General features: G+C 44.2%; 2 protein-coding genes across 2 annotated transcripts; one reads left to right on the top strand and one right to left on the bottom strand.

The window, feature by feature from the left end:
* Window positions 1–1247: 1247 nt before the first annotated feature.
* LOC120967423 (uncharacterized) lies at window positions 1248–7024 on the bottom strand. The gene is made up of 9 exons (XM_073501803.1): window positions 6956–7024; window positions 6694–6813; window positions 6149–6220; window positions 5962–6033; window positions 5768–5839; window positions 5623–5694; window positions 5221–5412; window positions 2101–5130; window positions 1248–1670 (listed from the first exon to the last, which is right to left on the bottom strand). The coding sequence occupies exons 1-8, from the start codon at window positions 7022–7024 to the stop codon at window positions 4426–4428; spliced, it is 1374 nt and encodes a 457-aa protein (XP_073357904.1). The 3' UTR covers window positions 1248–1670; window positions 2101–4425.
* A 480-nt stretch (window positions 7025–7504) lies between these two features.
* Window positions 7505–21809, top strand: LOC109781339 (uncharacterized). The gene is made up of 11 exons (XM_020339940.4): window positions 7505–7992; window positions 9368–9447; window positions 9535–9621; window positions 9710–9923; window positions 10309–10436; window positions 10521–10712; window positions 10790–10865; window positions 10949–11084; window positions 18191–18304; window positions 18387–18480; window positions 21495–21809. The coding sequence occupies exons 1-11, from the start codon at window positions 7645–7647 to the stop codon at window positions 21496–21498; spliced, it is 1473 nt and encodes a 490-aa protein (XP_020195529.2). The 5' UTR covers window positions 7505–7644; the 3' UTR covers window positions 21499–21809.
* The last annotated feature ends 2679 nt before the right edge of the window (window positions 21810–24488 follow it).

The following is a 24488-nucleotide window of genomic DNA, read 5'->3' on the forward strand; positions in this document are numbered from 1 at the left end:
CGCAAATTTGAAGCTAAGGATTCTTCTGCTTCGAAAAAGATGCTTGTCTCCAAGGTATTTCGTCCTGATGATAATCCAACTTTTAATCTCCACTCTGTTTGTACGATGCTATTCTTATAGTAGTTTGTAATCATGAAACTGCTCGTTGTGCTTCATTTTTTTATTTGAGTACTATATTTTCTATAGTAAACTGCTGTCTTTTTTGTTGCATGATTTTTGTGTTTCATATCAATCAGTGATTTAATACAGTAGTTGTTCATTTCTCAATTGCAATGCAATTTTTTTCAAGTACCTTATTTTTTGAATGCAATTTCAAATTTAAAGAATTTCAGTCGCAAGACAATGAAGATTTCTGCTGTCACAAGGGCTCAGCTCAATATTCCTTTTGGAGATACTGACAGAGTAGTGTACTGCATAGTAACCAGCAACACTCACTCTGCTGGTTTTGGCGTTGGTCATGCACTGTTTGATATGCTGAGTCATAGGAATTTGACTGTTGCTGACCACTACGTCAAGGACACAGTGCTAGTTGCTTTCAAGGATGCTTTTGATGTGTTGATTGTAGCTGGTAATGACATTCCGTGTGGTCCTGAAGCTCCGATGACTGTTCGTCGAGTTTCTAGGATTGAGCAGTGCGTTCCTGATTGGGATGGCTACTTTTAGAGAAACATCATCATTGCACCTGAAGCAGGACAAGATGAAGATGTTGATGAAGAAGAAGATGAAGTTGATCTTTCCAAGCCTGATTATGATTGCTCTGGTGCTGGTTTTCTGGTGGATCAGGAGGGGATGGTGCTGCTAGAGGTGGTGCTGGTGCAAGCGTTGCTGCTGCCTGAATGCACATTACTTTTAGTGAATGCATGCATTAGTGTTAGTTCTAGTGGAAGGTTGCATGCACGCGTCTCCAAATTTAGTTGACTCTAGTTTTTACGTTACTTTTGTGTTCCATATTTGTGGCTTGCTTTCATTTAGTCAACTTAGCATCTAGGTCAGTAAACGTGCTATCATCGTTTTTCAAAGTTTCCTTTGTGATGTCAGTACTCTATTGTCAATATTATTAAATACTAGTCTACGTTATTGTTGTTTATCGATATCAACTTTTTGTTTTCTGCATTTCTGAATTCATAAATCTATGTTGTAGGTTTTTTTGCTCTTTTCTTTTTGCACTCCTGAATTGATATCACCTTTTTTGTTTTCTTCATTCTGATTTCATATGTCATCTCATACCATTATAATTATTCCTTTTGCATTCCAGAATTCAGTAAGCAATAATTCAGTAAACAAGTAAAAATAGTAGAAATCAGTTGAAAGTACTTAAATTACATATCCATCATTTCATACAAAATGGATGCAAATTTTTCACACAATAACAATTGCTTCTGTTGTTGACCTTCTTTTCACAATTCTTTCACTTTTTGCTTTGCAATCATGTTTCTTCACGCTATGAGCATCGCTTTTCTTCTTTCTTTCCTCATTGCATGAATATGTAGTAGACCTTGCCTTCATCCAATAAACAAAAAAAGAGTATGCAATCAGTAATAATGAATAGTTATTTCTTTTTTCAGGAAGAAGTTTCTGAAATGATGTTTGTTTCATATTTTTTCTAACCTTTTTCATCTATTTTTGTTTTGCTGTCTTCTCTCTATGTTGCTTTGCATTCTTTCTGCTGGCTGAAGATTCAAGTTTACAGGATTAAAATGAGCACTAAATTGGTCATATAAATTGCAATAACTAACACTACAGGAAACAGCTACTTTGCCGTCTGCCATGGCGGACGGCAAAGGCTCGAAAGGCGGACGGCAAAGACCTTTGCCGTCAGCCGCGGACGGCAAAAGGCTCCGGCAAAGAAGGCTACGGTAAACAGCTTCTTTGCCGTCTGCTTCCTGGCGGCGGACGGCAAAGGCTCTTTGCCGTCCGCGGCGGACGGCAAAGAGGGCGGACGGCAATATTTGCGCTGTCAGTCCGTTAAGTGGCTAACGGCAGACCTTTGCCGTCCGCCGCAGACGGCAAAGAGCCTTTGGTCTTTGCCGTCCGCCTTATGATGTCATCTACACGTCACTAGATGCCCTGTTGTATTTGAATCAATGTTCGTTTTTTTACCTGATTTTTTAGGTTTTGCTGGCGATTCTTGTTGTATTTGCTTGCACCCTGTAATGTTGTGTCCTTGTTTGTTGCACCCCGAACAAGTCACTTTAGGCCTTGATATGATTTCTTCTAGTATACTTTTCTGCCTCCCTGTTTTCTTCATTCTCCCTTTCGGTTTGCTGTATATTGGATCATTTATAGTGTTCTCACCCTTGCTGTCTGAAGTCAAGAGCCCCCTGTGACAGCACTTAAATCTGAAGCAGAACATTTTGATTGTTCCAATTCTGGCATGCAAGGTATGTCTAAAATTAACCTCTCCAGATTCCCTATCTGCTTGTTTAACACTTTCCTCCTTGCAGGATTCTTCGATGCCTCAGAAGCAAGCTGAACTAGTCTTCTTGAAAATGAGAAGAATGCCATTTGCTCATCCAAATCTTCAAGGTTTGCATCTTCTTCATTAGCTTGAAATGCTCTTTTTTCCTTAGGTCTCCATCTATCAATGAAGTACTTTTCTGGTAACTCATCAATGTTCAATGCTTGTATGACTTTGAGTGCATGACAACACAGAATACCATCCTTCTCAAATTTCCCACATACACATGAGATAGTTTCAGAATGTGTGTCAACAACCACTATGAATGTTCTTGGGTTATAGTCAAACAGTGCTTGAGTCGGTGACTTGTACACCTCATACTTTTTTTCCATTTCCATCATATGAAACTTTGTTGAATTCATCAACTCTTGCTGAAATTTGTAGAATATGCCCCTGTTGTATAGTTTTGCTGCTTGCTTTTCCAATGCCCAGTCACTCCACATTGTTGGAGAGGTTCTCCTTGTTATTGAATCATTTTCTTTTTTTTTCTTCAATGCTCTGCGATATTCTGTCAAACTCTGTCATGAAAGCAATCACACTATGACTTGACCCTACATTTGCCTTGAATACAACATTTGTACCTTCAGTTCTTGCCGTTGACTGGATGAATGGGAAAAAGTCATTCTTGAAATATGCAGGTACAAATCTCTTTCTATTTTTCCACATAATCCCGAAGTGCTTGATATGTTGAACATTGTGTTGTTGTATCATCTGGGGCCCGAGGTGCTCGAACTCCTCAACTGTTTGTGAGTTTAGGATTATGTCATGAAACTGAGCATTCAAATGCTCGTTCCTTGCAAATGTTCTCCTAGCTTTGTTCTGCGCTTTTGTTAGAATGTGAAACAAACAGTTCCTGTGCATGCAACTAGAAAAACACTTAGGAACTGCCTTTTTCATAGCTGCATCTTGATCTGTTATCACAGATTTTGGAGCTTTTCCTCCCATGCACTTCAGAAAAGTTTTGTACAACCACTCAAAAATTTCTTTCTTCTCATCTTGTATGAAACCACATGCAAAGAGGCAGTTGTCTCCGTGTCCATTTACACCCACAAATGGAGCAAACTTCAGGTTATACTTGTTTGTTTTGTAAGTTGTGTCAAAACTTAGGAGATCACCATATTGTTGATAGTTCCTTATACCAGTGCCGTCTGCCCAAAATATATGCATGACATTCTTAGCTGGATCTGTTTTGAATGAGTAGAAGAACAGAGGATCTTCTCATTTTTTCTGTTCAAAAAATGAGACCACTTGCATCATGTCATTCAATCCGTTATCTCTTCTCATTTTCGTGCCCATGTTGCTAATCTGTTTTGCTGTATATGGCAGCGAAGAAAGACCTCTTCCTCGAAAGAACGCCATTATTGCCATAATCTTTCTAGTTGGTACGTTCACTTGTTTGCAAGTTCTGATCAAGTCCTTCTCTTGATCAGTGATATATTTGTGTGACCTGAGGAACCTGACTTCCCCTGGTGGATGCAGGTCATGATTGTGTTCAATGATAATCCTTGTCACCACCCACTGTGTTGTATCGAATTTCCAGGTAACAACCATCTGAGCTTGACAACCTGTTTTAGTTGTGTAGTTTCTTCTTCTGTCTGTCGTATTCTCTAGCTCAGTTGGTGCATTTTTATCACTCTTATACTTTCTCCTTTTTGCTCCTGCAGCTGTTGGTTTTGTCCTTATCCTAGGTTTACCAGATCTGTTACACTTCATAGTGAACCTCGTCATTTTGTTGTTGTGTGCATCTTTCTTCTAGCAGTGATAGTTTGCAGCTTTCTGAATTGAGAACCCAGCAATAGCTGAATATTCATTGTAGAATCTGTGTGCATGAGCATCACTTTCAAATGTCATGCCAAGGGCTGGCATGTGTTTCTTCTCATCTTCTTGGCTTAATTTAATTGCCCTTTTAATACTGTCATTCTCAAGGAAGAATTCTATATCTTCTTGAGATAACTTGTTTTCATCTTTCATCTGCTCCTTACTAGGTCCTGCATTTTTTCCTTGCCTGATGGACTAAAAGTTTCATTCTGATCCTCTTCATTTGATTCTAAAAATGTAGCACTGTTATCCTTTTCATAGTTTTTTGTTTGTTGTTGGACCTCTTGTAGCTGCTCTGCTTCAAACTCTGAATCATCGCTGCCACTAGTGCCATCTGTATCAGTTGTTTCTGCATAATCAGGGCCTTGCAATGCTTCTTCAGAGCTCCTTGCTTTTACTTCTTGATCGGCTCTCATCATTTGCTGCTGATAGACTGAATCCTGATAGTTCCAACTTTGCTCCAAATTTTGCAGCTCTGAATGCTGGCGTTCCACCAACAACTCATCACAGGATAAAGTATTTTGTTCCAGGTAATCTTCCTCCACATCTGTTTCATTTTGATCACTATTGCATTCTGTGTAAGCTTCATCTGGATAACTTGCATTCTCATCACTGTTGCAGTCAAATTCATGCTCACCATCAGATTCACTATCAATGCGATTTGCTTCATCTTCATTGTTTCCTTTATCACCATCTTCACGCTCAACATCAGATTCAGCATCACTATGACTTGCATCAACCTCATTGTTTGCTTCATCGTCTTCTTCATGCTCCTGCTCTGAAGGTACAAAATATTGTCCCCAATTACTGAGATGCTGCTCATTGCTGCTTGCAATTGGGCCTGTTGCTTGATGCTGATACAAGTTCTTTTCTGTTAGATTCTATTGAGTAATGTATATAAGATCATTCTTTTTCTAAATTTTGATTGCAGTAATACAACATACCTTAGAGTTTATGCCCGCAGTCAAGAATGATGTGAAACTGTTTATAGGTATTGCCATATTGTCGCTTTGTAAATGACTCATGACTGTCATTTGTTGCATTAGTTCTGTGTAAGATTGTGCGACTCCATGCGCTGCTAGCTTGCCATTACTCATATGCAAACTTTGGTTTCCTAGATGAAGCAAATCTGATTCCTGCAACAAACAAAAAAATCATTCTTGACTGCACCGGTAATGCTTTTGTTTTTTATGCTTGTGCTTTTGTCATACTGCACCTGTTGACTTGATTCTTTCTGTCTAGGAATGGGCTATAGGTCTGGTCCCAAAAGTGCATCCTGTCACAAATCATTTTTTAGCATGTTAGTTTGTTATGTCATCAAATATTTAAAATGAACACAAACTAACCTCAGGAATCCCATTGAATGATTCTATAAGTGGCTGCATATGTTTGTTGCGTTGATACAAATTTTTGAGCACCTGCAATTTTCGTATGCAAATTATTTAACAACATTCATATATAAAACTAATAGGAAGTTTTTATGCTTCTTACCTTGTTGTCATGACTTCTATCTGCAAACTCTGTGTATTCTTGCTGCTGAGAATGATGTGCAATTTTAGGTACCTGAGAATGCAAATTAACTAAATGTTTCAGAACTAATGAAAATCATTTGTATTTTTTTTAGCTTCTCTGTTATTTTTCATGATGCATATATAAAACTAATAGGAAGTTTTTATGCTTTTTACCTTGTTCTCATGACTTGTATCTGCCAAATCTTTGTATTCTTGCTGCTGAGTATAATGTGCAATTTTAGGTACCTGAGAATGCAAATTAACTAAATGTTTCAGAACTGACTGTTTCAGAATAGTTAGCCTCTCTGTTTTTGTTTCATGATGCATATATAAATTTAATAGGAATTTTTATGCTTTTTACCTTGTTCTCATGACTTCTATCTGCCAAATCTTTGTATTCTTGCTGCTGAGAATAATGTGCAATTTTAGGTACCTGAGAATGCAAATTAACTAAATGTTTCAGAACTGATTGTTTCAGAATAGTTAGCCTCTCTGTTTTTGTTTCATGATGCATCTGATTTTTCTTTTGCTTACAGGAAATCATCTATGGCTATCTATGATGTCTGCATATTTGGACAGGTGCTTCCAGAACTGGCATCATACACCAATTCTAGCATACGAAATGGAGGTGGTGCAGCAGATAGTCACATACCTTTGACTAGCCAAAAGCACTTTTATCACCAGGTTTCTTTCTTCATTTTGTTCTTCCTGCTGACAGATCTGAGATCTGGGTTTCAATTTGAGGATCATCCATTTTTTGCTAACAGATCTGTGATCTCTCTATGGAAGAGAGAGAACTAAACCCTGGGGATTGGAGGAGAAGTACGCACTGAGAGAGAATCGTCAGCACAAATTGATCAGAATTATCATAAGACAGGAGGAGATCTGAGGTCTATTTCCCCTTACCATGGTGGCGGCTGGATGGGAGACGAGGAAGAAAGCAGAGTCACAAGGAGGAAGACCTAGTGAGCTGTCTGTTATTTGGGTCTTTAGCTTAGCGGGTTCTGGCCCGTTTACTTCTCTGGGCTAAAGGCAGAAAAAGAAACAGAAAGCCCTTAGCTTGCTGATTTAGTTGGGCTGATTGACTGACCACAAACTCTGGTCAGTCAAATTTCTTCTGGGTTGCCGCGTTGTCTAGACTGGGCAGAATTTGTACCAATCGACTGACCCTTTTCTTTGTGTCAGTCGATTGATCTGTAGCCACTCCCTTTGAGAAATTTAGTGGCAACGTATACATTTCAGGGCTGGATATTGGGACAACCATAAAATTTTCTAATTACTAGTATTATTATATAAATTTTTTCTGCGAATTATTATTACATATATCCCTCACATTTGTTTATTTCTGTGTAACACACACATGAAAAGATTTATTAAACAAAATTGTACAGATATGTATAGCACATTAACATGAGCATGTATATATTCTGCTTCATAATTTCGCAAAACCTACAAACTTGACTTTCTCGTATGAAAAAGAAAAAAAGAAATCCAAGACGGCAAGGAGACGAGGGAAGATCTGGAGCGACGCGGGGAAGGGGGCTTTCAAAAATTTGGGGCCAACTCGTCATAACTAGCCAGGGGCTTCCGTTTCTTTCCCACTTTGGCTTTGGCATTGCTCGGACGCGCGCTGCCACCCGCCAGCCATGGACGGCAGCAGTTCCTCCCTCGCTGCCAGTCTCGTCGCATTAATCGCCTGCCAATTCCAGCAGCACGAGGAACGGACGGCTCCTCCCTTGCTCCAGCTCCAATTCACAGTAGTATTTAACCGCAAAATCCCCCGAGCGCTCCCTGGTCCCGAGCAAATCATCTCTGCACCGCTAACTGCCCGTCCCTCCGGTCTCCTCAGCGCTGCCGATGGAAAGCCCGCAAGATCTGGATCCGCGGAGGCACGCAGGCGATCGCGACGCCCTGGAGACGAACGCCGTCGGTTCCATTGGGGAGATGGTCGTCGCCCCGGCGGGGAGCGGCGCCACCGCCAACGTCGTCGCCTCGGAGGGCGTCGTCTCGGGGACGAACGGCGTCGCGTCGGAGGGGATCGACGGCGGCGCCTCGGCAGGCGTCGTCCCGGGGACGAACGTCGTCGCCTCGGAGGGGAGCGGCGCCGGCGCTAAGGTTGGAGGGAGGCGACGCCGGAGGGGAGCGGCGTCGAACTCCCTCAGCGCCAAGGCGACCGTCCCCGTCGACAAGTGGCGCTGCCACCAGGTAAACTGGAGGAACAGTAATCCCGATGTTTACTCCTGTCAATGGTGGATTCTCTGTTGCTGAAACTGCCAGTTTAGCATTTTTCTTCAGCACACCCACATACAGCATGTTTCAAATGTTGTCAGCTTCCAGCGACCGTCGCCATTTGTTTCTTTTAGTGGCTAGATAGATTGTCTCACGCCAATCTTCAGATAAAAGCTCTAACTTCGTTTGGCACAGGCGCTTTCCAAAACTCTCCATCAGGATTGTTACTGCTGCTCGCCATCACCGGGTCAGGTTGTAGGCAACCCGGCCTGCACGCGCTCCTTACCGAAAAATGTCCACTCCTCTCGAAGTGCCATGCAGGGGTGTCTTCAGGGTCTCCTCTCGGTGCTTTAATCTTCATGATCAACTCAGCATCATCTGGCCAGAAAACTTCCCTTATCAAACCTCATTCCACTGTTCACCATCCGGCAATAAGAGACCACCCACGATCGTATCCTTGGACAGCTCCTGCCACCCTGAATCTTCAGCGAAGGTTCCTTCAGAATCCAATTATCCGAGAGCCGCATAGTAAATATTTCGTTGATAGGTTGGAATACTGCTTAGGTATTTCTCTTCAGACGTGCACCTTTCCTAGTGTGGATTTCACCTCCTCTTGTCTTTCCACCTGCCATGCTCTACTGAACAAGAGCGAGCATTTTTGTGAACTTGGCAACTGTCCAGTGCACCCCTCAAATTTATGTATTACATTCTTCACAACCTCAGCCTGTTGTCAGTTGTTGCATGGAAGAACAGGGTAATGTCATCAGCAAACAATACATGTGAAATTCCTGGAGCTGTTCTGGCAATATTCAGGTCTGTCAGTTCCTTGCTGCTTTCTTCAAAAGCTTCGACAAAACATCTGCTACAGAAAGAAACATATACGGCGATAGCGGGTCTTCCTGAAACTCAAGGTTTTTTTTCTGGCTTCTCCTGCAAGACAGACTTAATACCAGAGAATGTTCACAGCAGGAATTTCTTCATTGAGGACTCCTCCTGTGTAATGTGTGGAGAAGATCTGATGGAGATCAGAGACTACTTTTTTCCAGATGTCTTTTCGCTAGAGCTTGCTGGCAAAAAAAATTCAGATGTCTTTTCGCTAGAGCCTGCATCGCTACATTTCCAACCATTTTTTCCGACAAACCTAAATTTCATTTCCAGCCTAAAAATAGAGATGGACAAACCTTTCTATAAACCAAAATCATTCTAGGGGCCTCTTAGCCCTCAGCTCCTTTTCTTTTTTCGCTTGTAATATAAACCAAAATCTATAGAGTATGCAGTAGAGTCCTACTGTTTCGGTAAAAAAAAACAATGTCTTCTGTTTCAAATTTTTTTCTGTGTTGCTATTCCTCAGTGCCGTCAGAGAAAAATAGGGGTCGCGACAGATTGCAAAAGGTGCACTCAGAGATACTGCGAGAGTTGCATGCGTAACAGGTGAAATAATTTCCTCTGCTTTTTCTTAGAGCCTGTGGTAGGCAATCTTGCTTGGGTTTGTTTGTTGATGTTCTCTTTGTTTAACAGGTATCCTTTGATTGCGGATGAGGTGTTGAAGAAGGGGGCCTGGGAATGCGCCAAATGCAGGAAGGAGTGCAACTGCAGCGTGTGCCAGTGAGCAATCTGAAGCTGATTCTTGCCATGGGGGATTTCAGATTTTTGTTCTTCTTTATAGATCTCTTTATCTGTTTTTATTTGGCAGAAAGAAGAGAGGGGACGAGCCGACGGGGCGAATGGTCCATGCCACCAACAGGCCGAAGGTCAACCTGGTGCAAACTAAGAGCATCAGTACACTCAAGGATGAAATAGTTGTACCCAGGGGTACTCCCGTGACTTGCATTGCAGGTATAAAGCTGCAGTCTGAAGATGTTGGCGCTGCTATTCAATTTCTGGAGTTCTGCCGCTCCTTTGGCAAGGTAATTATGGAAATCAAATATTATGTTTTATTTATCATTTCATGTTGCATTGAACCATTGATGCATCCACTCATTTCTAAATCTGGTTTACGCTAACTGGTTATGGTTAGTTAACTTGCCTGAGAATGTTGCCGAGCTAAACAATTGTGTTGTTCTCTTATTACTTCTGTCTTGTTAACACAAAATAAGTCATCAACTTGAGGCGCCTATTTTTTATGATTTCTAAATTTATAATCTAACGAAAGTTTATTTGCATTTTATTTTATAATCTGACACACCAAACTTGTTATATGTTTCCATAAATGAAAATATTTAACTGTTCTTAGCTGTCTGCTTGCTTTAAGAGACCTTTTCTTATGTATAATGTACCACATGATTTAAGCAGATCTGCAAAATAGGGAAGGGGCTACCAGAAGAAATTCTCACAGACTTAACTCAACTCGAAGAGGTGTCTTCAGTTGTTGCTAACGTTCACATAAATCTTCTGTCTATCATAGAAAATGGCAAAGATAAGTAAGTATACTCACAAACTTCTATGCCCTTGTAGTTTTGCCCATGCAGTTAATAAATGAATAAATGAGGTTATTTTTTTCTTAGCCCTTTTGATAAGTATCCAAGTCATGGAGATGAATGGATAAGAAAAGTAGGCGAGTACATCAATTTGACATTACATGCAGAAGATTTCACACTTCGTTGTTTAAATCAAGGGGTATCAGGCTATAAAATTTTGAACCCTTCTTGTAAGCTGGAGGTTCTGAATTGTCTGTGTAATGAGGCATTGTCTTCTAAGTAAGTACTGGCTACCATATTTTCTGTAATAGTTCACTTCACTATTGTCATATTAATTATCTTGTAACTTCATTCAGAAAGTTGAGGACCTACATTGACATTGAAGATAAAAAATGTATGGCCAGACAAAAAATCAAAGCTGCAACCAGAAAGGTATTTATCTTGGGAAGTTCCTTTTTGGTGGTCAAGTCACTTTGTTGACATTAATGATCATCGTGTTGTGTCTTGTTTCATAGCAAAAGGAGCTGAAAAGAAGACATGATGACATGACTAAAACAATCAAAGGAGGAGATATTGCTAACAATGAGGAAGCTAATGATATTCTTTCTCAAATAAAGGAAGCAGAAGAAATCAAGAAGGCAGCCCGGAATGGTCTGTAGCAGTATGGCTTGATTTATCTTCATTTCCTGCATTCAATTTGTTTAGCTTTGTTCATCTGTTCAGTTCTCGGTCTGTTTGATATCTTTCGCTTTTGTTTATTATATTATTTCAGATCTACACCATCCTGCATCGTTTAATATTTATATATTTTTTCTAGAAAATATCTTTGTAATATAGTACTTTACTAGGTTTTATTATTCTGTCTCCTTATAGTCCACAATAACATTTTTTTTTGCATAGTCTTTGTCAAACTTTTAAAACTTTAACCACCAATGTCTTCTAGAATATTTTGACTGAGTGAGTGAAAAATCATAGTATATAAATATATCTAAAAGATACTCGCATATTATAACAATCTTATCAGGTTTTAGAATTATACCAAAATAGATACTAATATTTTATGTACTATTTTGGAGATTGTGCTAATGTCTAATAAAAACATTATCTTCTTAAAGACCGGAGGGAGCAGTAGAAGAAAATGGTCAACGTAAATACTGGTGGGAGTATCTAACTTTCACAAACGTCAAATTGTCTGCCTACCATCCATGAATGTGTACTGACTGTGGGTTAACAAATGGATAAATTCAATTATTTTTTATATAAACATATTTTTGGAGTAGTCCAACCCAATTTTTTCATGCATGTGGACATTCTTTTGAAACCCTGGACAGTGGAACAATCGATCTACGATAATTTTCATTAATAGAAACAGTGATGTTACAAATATGAATGAAAGAAAACTACAAAAGGCCTATGGATAAAAGAGAGAGTCGTCCAATTGCAGCTCTAGGTATCATGATAAAAGAGAGAGTCGTCCAATCACAGCATGTTTGTCCCTGATTTTAAATTTAAGTAGAATCATCTTTAAGGGCATATCTCCAATTCTGAATGGTTGGATTGGATTTTCTGAATATCTTCCCATTTCTCTTAAGCCAGATGTTCCAGCCCCAGTATAACAATCTCCATTCTAATATCATTTGGTAGATCCTCAAGAGCCAACAATGTATCTTCATAGACAGAAGTACCTCATTTTCTTCAAGGAATGAGAGTGTACTAGCAACTTTGAGCAAAATTGCAGTCCCAAAACAGATACATAAGTGTTTCTTAACAATGATGATTACATATATGACAAGAGTGATCAGTCATCATGAAACCTTTTCGTTCCAGCAAGGATCTTGTGTTAATTCTACTCCCTCGGTTCCTAAAGAGTATATGTCTTTTAAGAGAATTTCAACATGAACTAGATACGGATGTATATAGACGTATTTTAGAGTACATATTCACTCATTTTGCTCCGTATGTAGTCCATATTGAAATATCTAAGAAGTCTTATATTTAGAAACGGAGGGCGTATTCTGCATTGCTAACGAGAAGAAAATCTTATGCTTGAGTCTACTAGAAATCTTCCAGATTAACTTGAAAACTTTTGGAGCCTCAAAATCTCCCATCAGGTGTCTATACATTTTTATAAAGGAGAATTTGGCAGCAATTCTATTGCGGTGCCATCTGTGCTTACTATTCTGATCAACCACTGGGATTATGCTTGGGACCTGAAGAAATTGATTATAGGCTGGATTAGATAAAGGCATATGAAAGTTATCAGCCCAATCACTTCTTGCACTAAAATTTGGCAAAGATTCTTTTACATTTCTAGCAAAAGAATGCAACTCAGGGAATTTCTAAAGCAACGACAAGTTAGGACATTTATACTGCAAGAAAAGACTTGTGTCCACTTGTCCCACAGACCATGAGGCAAAATATCTTAAAGAGGGCAGGAGCAATGCATGTGGACATAACCATCCAAGAGAAGATAACCATGTTTATTTTTTCTTTCCGAGTGAATAGGTGTCGAGTCTTTTCAGCCTTAGCCTTATATTATAGTCACATATCTAACCATGTAGTTAGGATTTAATGTTTAACCTTTTTCTTGGATTAACGTAGAGGCATGAAAGGATATACTAATAAAGTAATTAGTATATGTAAGGCTTAATATATTCTAGGTTATTTTGCACTAATTAATACGTATAAATTAATTTAAGAGGGAACTGATACGGGTACGAAAATAGTGTTTATGGATATGGATAGTGATACCACAAAAGAAAGAATACGGTAATATGCAGATACCTTAATTCAATTCATATGTGCTCCATGATGTTGTAACAATTGGATGGAACTTTTTTTAACTCATGATAAATGCAACTTTTTTTTGCATCGATGATAAATGCAACTTGACTATCCTTTTAGAGTCAAGTAAATCAAGATTGCTATCTCTTGGCTAACTTGTTTCCACTATAGTGCTTTCTATTCCCCTTTTGTGCCACATATTTTTAGACAAAAAGCTCTATATGAGCCCGGCTTGGATTTAACGAAGCCATCAACCGGCCAGGAAATACAACAGACCTTGGCAACACAATGGCTGAACCGATACAATGGGGTTTACTGGAGAGCAAACACAACTATAACCATTCCAGGCAAGCACCTATGAAAAGGAACAGAAGAGAGCACAACTAGCAAAAGACTAAGCACTCCACGCTTGGCACTGAGAAAATCATGGCCGAAGCAGCCAAGGAAGACATGACCGACCATCCTAGGGGAACTATTCTCCATGTGGCACCTTGGGACTAGAGGAAGAACAACACATTCTATCTCTATCACTTAAGGGGGGACCCTACCCCCTCGTCCTGAAACAAAAGGTGACGCTCTGTTGGGATTAAAAGATGCACACCCGAGAGCTATAAGGATGCCATACTCGTAGTGTGAAGTAGCCCTAGAGAGACCACCTAGACTTGGGATATACCTTGCCAGCAACTCGCCGCTGTCCAAGCACAACCAAAAGGAGATGGAAAGCTATAGCCGCCGGAGAAGGAGGCAACAGGGCACCGAGATGACACGAAGAGCAGCAAGGGAACAGAGCAACCAGCCACAAAGAAATTCGTAGGAGACCTCGACTTCCGCCGCTCCACTGTCGCCAGGAAGGGGAACCCTATCCCCTTCTGCCAGGATCGAAGATGTTGGAATGATGAAACTGAGTAACGCAAACCGTCACTGGAGAGCGCCAACATGATGGACGTTTCTGCCCCATCTCTCTCTCTCTCTCTAACTCTCTCTCTCTCCACTTTGTTGTGAATATCTTCATCGTGGCACCTGATTGTAAGGTTCTAGTCCCCCTTACCTGAAATGCTTGAATTCCTCGTGGGAGGGGTGTACCAGGTTCATATTAAAGCCACTGACTATGAAGTTAAGGTTTGTATTTGCATGCCATTGATCAACTAACTAAAAGTCAATGTAAGCTATTTATCCAACTTGATGGGCTGAGTAAGAAGGTTTTTGAGATGCAACAACAACCTGGCATTATCCTTGCGGCGAGAATAAGACATTAGACACCACTGGGCCCATTGTTGTTTATCCTGCCAAAATACAAGCAACTGTGACAAGGATGGATACACTAACAACAATAAAAATATGAATGTCGCATAGTGTTCTACATGTGACACCAACCTACCAATTTTAATGTTGAAAGCCTTGCTCTTTTCACCATTGGGAAGCTTCCATTTTCGGCCTACCACCGCTAGAAAACTTAGATCACCATTTGGTGAACGCACCAAGTCGATCCCTCATGGCACCTTCAAGAGTCATGGTGATCCTAAGACACCCACCCATTTAAGTTTAGATGGACATGCACATGATAAATGTTATCCCATATGATAGTGAACTCAGTGAAGATTCTTCATATGGCAAAAAAGGATATATAGTAAGGACATAATGGCAATCCAAATTAACCCAAGTAGGTCAAAGGGGAGGGGTGGAGAGGGGAAGTAGTAGAGGATGGAGAAGGAGAGGTAAAAGGAACTGTAGAGGTAGAGACATTGAGATAATGGTCAAGAATTATTGTCGAAGAGTAGCAAAGAGTCTGAGAAAAGAGTTCAGAGAAGAAAGGTGGGGCCTCGAAGAAGAAGCATACCTGGATGACTCATAGTAACATGACTCACTTCTTACGGTGGTGGCAATAAAGAGAGCCAACAGAGGCTACTTCTTCATGGAATCTCCTCCACCCTCCCATGGGTCCATTTTACCTGTGATACTTTAGGTGTGAAACCCTAATCTTAAGAGGCTCCTTGCCTTATGTAATGCTTTTATTACCCTTAGCAAAATCCACATTTTGTTGGTATCACCCGAACCATGTAGGCGCTCTCCAAGAAAAAGTTTCTAGGATGATGGCTCACATGGATGCTATGCCAATGCCAAGATGATGCCATGACATCCCCAGCCTAGAGTGTGCTAAATTTTTATGGGCAGTTATCGCAATATCGTGGAACCATGCAGGAATGGAAGATTCGACAAACCTCATAAAGCAAGACTTGATGCCAACAATGGTCCTACTAGTATAAGGGTGTGTTGTCATGGCCTCGCTTTCGCCAATCGTAAGCTACATGCTAGGTTAGCTAATAAGGTTGCTCTATACTACAACCAAGTATTAATTTCAAGATGAGTGTTTCGTTGCTTCCCTTTGCCATTTACAACAAGTGCATCGCTTGGTTACCAGACTAGCATATCACATCGGCATGAACGTGAAGTTTTGAAATCCGGTGAACTTACAAGTGACATGAGATCTTGTAGTTCTATGAGATATCGGTGTTTTCAAAGAATAGCCATTCAACTCACCAAGGCATATTAAATGAGATGGTGTACCACAAGTAAATGGCTCATCCTTCAAACGGGTAAATGGTACCTTTCTGTTGAAGCCGTCTGTTAGCATATGTGCTTTTCTAGATAAACCTGACAATGGAGACAGTCACTAATAGCTCCCCTAAACTACGATGATAGAATGCGTTGTCTTTCCAAGGGTGGAGATGTCATCATGCTCGGACCAGTGCATGTGTTTTGCAAGGGAGATAATACGAACGCCAATTAATTAGGCTTGTTGACTTGGTTTGGTTATATCTTAAGTTACTACCTTATCAACCAGTTACCATAATATTAGGTTCCATGTTTGTGTGATTCTTATAAGATTGGACTCGCTATTTTAGGGGCAGAAGGCAATAATTTTTATCTCTCTTATCTCTATTGCATGTGTTGTTATCCTACACATCCTCTCAATTCTACAAATCCCCTTTCCTCTTTGATCTCGTATCATCGCGACCCTAGGACATAAGGTTCGATGAAATAAGTTACGTCTTGCGTTGCCAACTTAATTTCCACAATCAAGCAACGAGGATGTGGCAACTTGGCATCAAAGCCATTGTCGTTGTTTATCAACGCACAACTAATGTGGCCATGACTCAGCTCGCACTAAAATTTAAGTATCAAAGCGTGTACAGAGCAACCGAACCAAAAAATTTATTATGTGTAACAACTAACCATTAACAACTTCATCAACTGGATAGAGTGGCTTAGACGGCGGCTTTAGTCTTTCTGTTGTATTACTTTGTAAGGTCTTGTGAGAATAATTAATAAAGTGGCCGTATGCATCGCCCAGATGCAGAGGCCGGGGGTCATCCTCCTTTTCGAAAAAAAAACTAACCATCAACAACACAAAATTTGTTGTCATGCACTACGAATCCACAAACATCAGTGTGTTCTGCACATGAGCATGTTCTTGAGAAGAACACGACATCCGTCACTGGGCCCTTAGACATACATGACATGCTGCCAACACCGGCAAGATCCAAGTTGTTGTTATCAACATACATAACCACACAAACATCATTGCAAATTCCTCATGTCGATGTTGCTGTTATTTTGGCATCACATTGTTGTTAACCGCCAGGATGCTCATCATGTATCCTGCCAAGTTGGAGTTGCTTGAGCTTTGCTCACATTTGCTACCTCATACTAAATGTTTGTGGACCACCGCTAGAAAGGGCTTATGCCTCAAATAATAGGAGTCATTCTACCGAGGTTAAGACTGGTTGCTGGCCAATTACAACGTGATGATAAGTTGTCTTGCTAGTGGGAGAAATGTGGATGCACATGGCATGCAAGAGAAGCATATAGTCAACTCTTTTTTTCGAAAAGAATATAATCAACACTTAGCCATCTTCATTTATTTTGTTTGGTCCACTTGTATTTGAGTCGATTATCTTCCTTGACTGCCCAGTAATGTTGCATGATCTCCTTTATACGCACTCCCTGTCCTACCAAACTTCTTCCTTATTGTTTTCCGTGCCATATTTCACTCTTTGTGTCTTTGTCATGGCACCATGGAATTATATTTTTGCATCTTGTTTCTCATCCTACTATCCATCACACTTTTTACTGTGTTCCCCATCGGGACACAATAGTGTTCACTCGGGATCTAGTCTATGTTAAATAGAGGGTAGCTATGGTGAATCTAGCTGGTGGTAGTGTGAACTTGTACAATTGGTGTTAAGAGTTTAGAGAAGGTGTGGGCCATGGGCTGCTTTGAGGTTTAGAGCAAATGCTCCTAAAGCCAGGTCTGGCAGTAATATTGATAAGTCGTCATTACTTGTCCTACTTAAATGGGTGGATATCAGATACACATTAAAAATTCTAACTGAGAATTTGATATCATTATCTGTTTCCTTCAATATGATAGAAAAGTCAGTCTTCAATCAGAACGAAAGTAATTAATCTTTATTTATTGGTAATAAGGTAGAGCTGAAGCAATTGTGAGAAACCCCTTCAGTTTGAACTTAACATAATCTTTCACTGACAACATTCAATATGCAAAATAAGCATAATCCGAGTGTGTAAGGTTTTCTTTTTCAATTAATTTGGCCTATACTAGAAACTTTTGGTTTATTTTTCTGTTCATAATTTGCATAATGTGAAGTCTTAGACTGGCAGGTAGTTTATTTTCCAGAACGTGAACTAGCTAAAAATGTTGTCTTACCATTTCAAGCATAAACTGTTTGTTTATTTTACTAATTACCACAACCAAACTGAGCCTAATTCAGTTGGTGTGGGAGGTGTAGACGTATGCATCATCACTTAGGTCCGAGTCTCATTTGACAAGCGAGTTACGGTGCCTTTCTTATCCTTCTGTTTTCTCATGTCAAAGTCAAAGCTTTGTTCATAAAAAAAGGTATATAGCTGTTCTGTATTAATTTACTTCTTGTACTTCCCAACTGTGCCAGAATCAGAGGAGCTGGAACGTGTTCATAGGACAGCTCCTGTTATGGTAGACAATGGAGTAAAATACTGGAAGCTGGGTGGCTATTGTAATAACAATACAAACATAATGCGTCAAGGTTTGTAATTATTTTGAGGTAAGCTTTATTTTACTCATTAGCAGTATATGTATAGTGACTAGCAATACCATGTTGTTACCAGAATTCGTTGACGAAAATAGAACCAAGAACAAAGACATATGGTTCATGTTCACTGAAGACGAACATAAAATAGTTGAAGATCATGTAACTACAAGGTAATGAGTTCACCTTACCAATTTATTTTTCAGCATCTTTCTTTCAAAAAGCTTGTATACCTGCTTCTTCAGTAGTTTTCTGACGTCAATGTGTTTTCTGTAGTTAGCCCATCTGATGTTTAATGCTGTAGACCCGTTAAATTATTTACGTAAAAAGAAACTCGTTTTTGGTATTGCGTATTTTTGCTTCCATGAAGCATAATGCTATTTGGTATTGCGTATTCCTGTCTTACAGTATGTTGTCAAAAGGCTTTCCTTGGCAATCCATTTCACATGTTCATGAAAAGCAGTAGCCAGCACTCACCATCACCAGTATTTCTTCTGCATGTTACTCCCTCCGTCGCATAATATAAGAGTGTTTTTATCAAAAAAGGGTTTTCCCCCATTTTGTATTACAAAGCAACCAACACCGATTACATAGCAATGCTCGGGCGAGAAGCACAACAAGCCCAAAAGAAAAAAGAAAGAAAAAAGAAGAAAGAAATGCCAACAACGCCAGCTCGACAAAGCGCGGATGGCTCGCCACCGCTGCACCCTCTGGACTCGACCCACCACAAACCAAGGCTCCGATCAGCCGCGTACCAAGCAGCACCTCCAAGAAGGGATGCGACGCCAACGACGCTGCTGCCCGGACGTGTCCTAGGGTTTCCCCCGGCACGCGGAAGGGGGTGGGGGATGGATACCTCCGACACCCTCCAGAAAGGAATGGTGGCACCCGCAGGTGTGACCGCATCAGAGCCGAAAAAGCCGGCAAGGGATTTCTCCCTACTCCAAACCTCACCGCCCAACCAGGCCGGAGCCAACCAGCCACCTCGCCGCCCACCAGCATGCGCCACCGCGGTCTTGACACCCCCACGCCGCCTCACAGAGATCACCACCACGAGACCAAGAGGATGGAGAGAGACGCACAAGGCGACGGGAGCAGCAGCACCGGAGCCACGCAGGAGGGAACTACCTCCACCGCCGTCGTGCGGGAGGCCCGAGTCTCCGACACCGTCGCGGTCACCGTCCGGACGCAGCAGCAGGGCATACCAGGCCACCCCTGGCCCGGCCAGACCCAAATCGGGCCCGTAAAGCCCCGCCGGCCACGCTGCAGCAGGGCGGCACCAGCGCCGCCAGCCACCACCCGCCCATCGTCGCTCCCCTGCCTCCCGGAAGCCACGCCGACAACCCTCCCCGCCGCCGGCCCGCCCAGGCCCAGATGGGGCCCGGAGGGCCCAGATTTGGGCCGAGCGGGCGCCGCCAGATCGCGTCGCCTCGCCGCCCCGCCGCCAACGGCAGCGCCACCGTCCAGAGATCGCCCGCCACCACGCCAGAGAGCCCCGCCGCCACGCCGGACCGTCGCCGCCTAGGAGCACCCCGCGGCGCCGCACCGCCCCGCATCAGTGCGACCCGAGAGGGGAAGGCTAGGGGCCGCCGCCGCCAGCGCCGCCCGGGCCAGGCCTAGCGCCGGACGCCAGCGACGGCGGCAAGGAGGGAGGGAAGGGGGAGAGCTTGGGGACGAGGTGTCGGGGACGCGGCCGGTCGCCCGCGGGGGCGACGCGGTCGCGAGAGCTCCTGGCGTGGGTCCTCTTAAGAGTGTTTTTGACACTAGAGGGAGTACCTATCTACCACCACTTTCTACTGCATCATGATCCAACGGTTCAGGGGGCATCTAGGGTTGGGGTTGTTCTACTATCCCATGTGGGAACTAACAAGATGAACAATTTTTTATTAGTGATGTGGTTATTTTTAGGAAGGTTAACAATTTACATAGAAAGGAGGTAAACTTTTTTACTACTTGTGGTTTTTCGGATGCTTGAATAATGTAGTCTGGAGCCCCTAAACAGATAGTTGATGCCTTAATTTCATGCAGTTTTGGTCCTCTGTTTCTTTTTGGAAACGTATAGCCCGAGTCTTAGCTTTTTACATTTGGTCTCGAGATAAAATATTCTTTGTATACTATACTATTATAGCCAATATATAAACGGAAAACGGAGAGAATATACGGAAATGGAAACAGAAATTTGCAAAATAGAAATGAAAACGGAATATTTTACGCGGAAATGGAAAAAAGGGGAACAGTTCTTTCCGGCAGAACAGACACAGAAATGGAACTTTTTGTTTTTGTAAATATGGAATTTCTGTTTATACTATGAGTCAATGACTGCCAACTCAATCATCAAACAACACATAATGAGACAGTGAACAGAATGGTCCATGTGAGGCCCTAACTTATACTATACCACACATGTGCTCAACAAGATCAACACAATTATTCAGTGCTACTACAATACTACGCTAAGTCACTAACCTAATCATATACCGCTAAAAGACCTAATCATATTATTTTATAGCCATGTTAAAAATTGTTAAGCTTTTTGGCTTGCTTATGTTTTTCTCTATGGTTCAAGGGGTTTTCAAGCTTCCACCAACATCCGCTTTCCATGACGTGTCTGCTCCATATACGCACCATATTCATTTTTAGGGTTTTTGTATTCGTTTCCGTTTCCACACAAAAAATGAAAACAAATGTGTGGTGGCACTCAGTTCCGCCTGTTTCCGCTCTGTTTTCATCCCTAGTTCGAGGATACACCACATTTTCTTTTACAACCACATCATCACTATTATATTTATGTTTTAACGGCAAAGCATATATAAATCCCTGCCCATGCTATATCAGGAAACATATGTAAAAGATAATAGCGGAGATGTGCAGAAATTTGCACAGGGGATGTCAGTTTGTTTCTTAAAACCCCTTGCCCATGCTAGATGAGGAAAAGGCTAGCTAGTGTATGTAACAGAATATCCCTTATGCTAGTGTTGCCAGTATTGCCCCCGAAATAATATTTTTAGCTAGTTTATAAAAGTTAGATAGGATAAAACCATATTTTCTATATATGCCACCATAACGTGTGTCATTGCATCGAACTACCTAAGTATTTACGCTCTTAGTATCTTTACTGATCTAAGTCTTCAGTTCAGAGTGGAGTTGTGAATTCTTCTCATCTTGTGTTGATGTTCTGTTTTGGCAGGTGAATGGACTACCCACCCTAGCCGAGACGTGGGTGCAATGGCAGTTTTTTTATACATGGAAGTTCTATACAGTTACGAACAACCAACAGTTCTCGAAGATTCAGTCACAGCATTTGAATACAAACCTTGTGGCATGTTTGTCCTTTTCCATATGAAAACTCAGCATGACTTTGTAGCACCTTCTAAAGTTTGTTTCCTGGATGTTTGGAAATTGAGGGAAATTTATCATTAGCATTTGATTGGCGTACACTTAAATTTACATGTTTGTGTCGTATTTATATAGTTATTAATCATATTATAGCAGCAAAGGATTATTTCTAGTCTCGAACATAAGAGATTTAATAGATTATTTGTGCCTTGTTTGGTTAGTGCCCTAGGCAGTTGGTTTGGGGTACGGTCAGTTCACTCGGAGGACCCCCCCCCCCCTCTTAATATATTTTGTCTAAACATCATCATAATCTTAACATATAGTCTTAAACCAGCATTTACTTGTTAGATATTTAGTGTTAAATACACAGAACAATTTTTTTGCAAAATTTTAGGGGTCCCATGGCTCCCCCCTAGATCCGCCTTCAGCAGGACCTAGTCGGAGATGAGGACAACGGGGTAGCCTGCAGAGTGAGCACGGGGCTACCTTTGTTTACGCTACCGCTTGCATTCGATAGCCTGAGCTGGAGAAGGGGCGACGACACGGTCAGACACGGTGTTTGGACAGGAGCTCGCCGGGGATGACCTAGGGGAGAGCGGAGAGAAATCGGGTAAGGAAGAGAGATCGTGCAGAGCCAACCATGCAAAGAACTTTTTAGGCAGGATGGAACCCGAAGGCTCTGGCGACGCTCCGGGCGACCCGGCGGCTCCGCCGCCGCCCCAGCCCCCGCCCCCTCCCTCGGACCCTGGCCGCGCGCCGGTGCCCCCCCCCCCCCCCGCCCGCTCCGCCGTCGACTCCCCCCGCCGCCCCGTCGCGCGTGGTCTGGGCGGACCTCGCCGAGGCCGACGACCTCGCCGCGGGGCGCCCCGTCGTTTGCCGCGACCGCGTACCCCCCAAGGCCCCTGCCCGGCCGCCTCGGTCTGATTCTGTCGGTGGCCTTACTCCCAGGGGTGGGAGTTCGGCCGCCCGCGGGTCTTCCCGGCGCCGGCGCCGGCCCTCGGGCGTGTTTTGGTCGGCGGCGGGGCAAGGTGCTCCCTTGGGCTCGGGGTCTCGCCCTCGGGGGCGCCGCTCTGGCAGGTGGGGTGTCGCTGGCCGCGCCGGCTGCGGCCTCGCGCGTTCTTCCTGGAGGGCCACTGCTCCGGCGTCGTCCTCCCCTGCTCCGGCCTGCGCACCGACGACGTTCTCGGCGGAGCTCTCGTCGGTGGTTTTCCGGCGGTCCCCCTTCCGCCCATTCATCTCGGCTTTCGGCGCCGCCGTCCCCCCGCCTCCTGGTGCCCAGCGCGGCCCGTCCTGGCCTCGCCACCCCCGCCTTGCCCCGCCGGCGACCACCATGGCGACGCTCGGGGAAACCCTCGCCCCTCGCCTGGTCTCCCCGGGCTTGTCCTACTGGGCCGCGCTCGTCTCGGGCCGTCCCGTGGGCCGCCTCCTTGGCGCCTCCCCGCGGGCCTCGGCTTCTGGGCCTCCGCGTGATGTGCGGGCCGTTGGCCGCTGTGTGGGCCGGTCCCCTGGACCGTCCTCACCCTCCACGGCCCAGCCACGCCCCTGGGTGGGCCTTGGCCCGATCCGGCGCTCCATCTGGCCACCGCTAGGGTTCCCCCGCCAACCAGTCCCCAACCCGACGCCTCCCGCTTCCCCCGACGAAGTTCCTCTCGCTGCCCCTAGCTACCCCCTGCTCGTCGGCGCCACCGGTCCCCTCGCACCCTCCCCTCCTCCCTCGCCGGCCATGACCCGGGAGTGGGGCGACGATGCGGGACGCCCCAAGCGCAGGGCGGACGACCGCCACGCCCCCCCCTCGACCCTCTCCTGATGGTCTCCGGCGGGAGGCTGACCTCAGGCAGGAGCTCGACTCCCGCCCGGCTCGGCGCTCCCCGGCCCGCGACGCTCGCCGCTCCCCCCCCCCCCCCCCGCCTAGCCCGCCGGTCCCCTGCTCGGGACGACCGCCGCTCCCGGTCCCCCGCGCGCCGCTCTCCCCCTCAGGCTGACTCGCGGGATCACGGCCGGTCGCTGGCTGGGGGGCTCGGCAGTCCTCCCGGCGGTGGTCCCCCTCCCAGTCGCGCCGTCGGGACCGATCCCCATCTCCTCCCCAACTGCAGTCCCTCACCACCGCCATCACCGCCCCGGCCGCCCGCCGTTACCAGCCCCCTCACTCCCAAGTTGCATTCCCGCCGTCCAATGGGGGCAATGGGAACCGGGGGCGCCAGGGCGCCAAGAAGAAGAAGGGTCCCCCTCGCCCCCCGGCCGCCGCCACCTCCGCCGGCGCGGCGGCTCCACCTCCGGGCTCCACCCCCGCCTCTGATGGCCCACCGTGCTTCAACTGTGGTCTGACCGGGCACTTCCAGATGGCCTGCCCGAACCCTCCGATGTGCTACCTCTGCAAGGATTCCGGCCACCCTGCGATTCTCTGCCCGGATCGCCCGGTGACGGAGGAGATCATGATGTACGGGCACGGCATCGAGGACATGGGCTTCTCGAGGTGCCGGAGGTTCCCCTCCCTCGCTCCTGGCACTTGTGTTGGTCATGGGCGAGGGCGTCGCCACTCCGGAGATGATCGAGGCCGAGCTCAACCACCTGTGCAGATGCAAGTGGGATTGGCAGGTGACCTCCACCGCTGCCAACACCTTCACTATGATCTTCCCCGACGCCCTGAGCATGGGTTTCTGCATCCGCAGCGATAACATCACCTTGGCCCTCAACGGGCTGGTGGTGAACATCTCCGAGCCGCGGTGGGATCCCAAGGCCGTGGCGGTCCTGGACACTGCTTGGCTCCTCATCACCGGCCTCCCTGATGTGGCCTGGTCTGAGCGGGTCATTCGCAGTATGTCCAAGATCCTTGGCAAGGTGGTGG

This window comes from Aegilops tauschii, chromosome 6 (genome assembly GCF_002575655.3).
Source record: "Aegilops tauschii subsp. strangulata cultivar AL8/78 chromosome 6, Aet v6.0, whole genome shotgun sequence".
NCBI classification, from domain to species: domain Eukaryota; kingdom Viridiplantae; phylum Streptophyta; class Magnoliopsida; order Poales; family Poaceae; genus Aegilops; species Aegilops tauschii.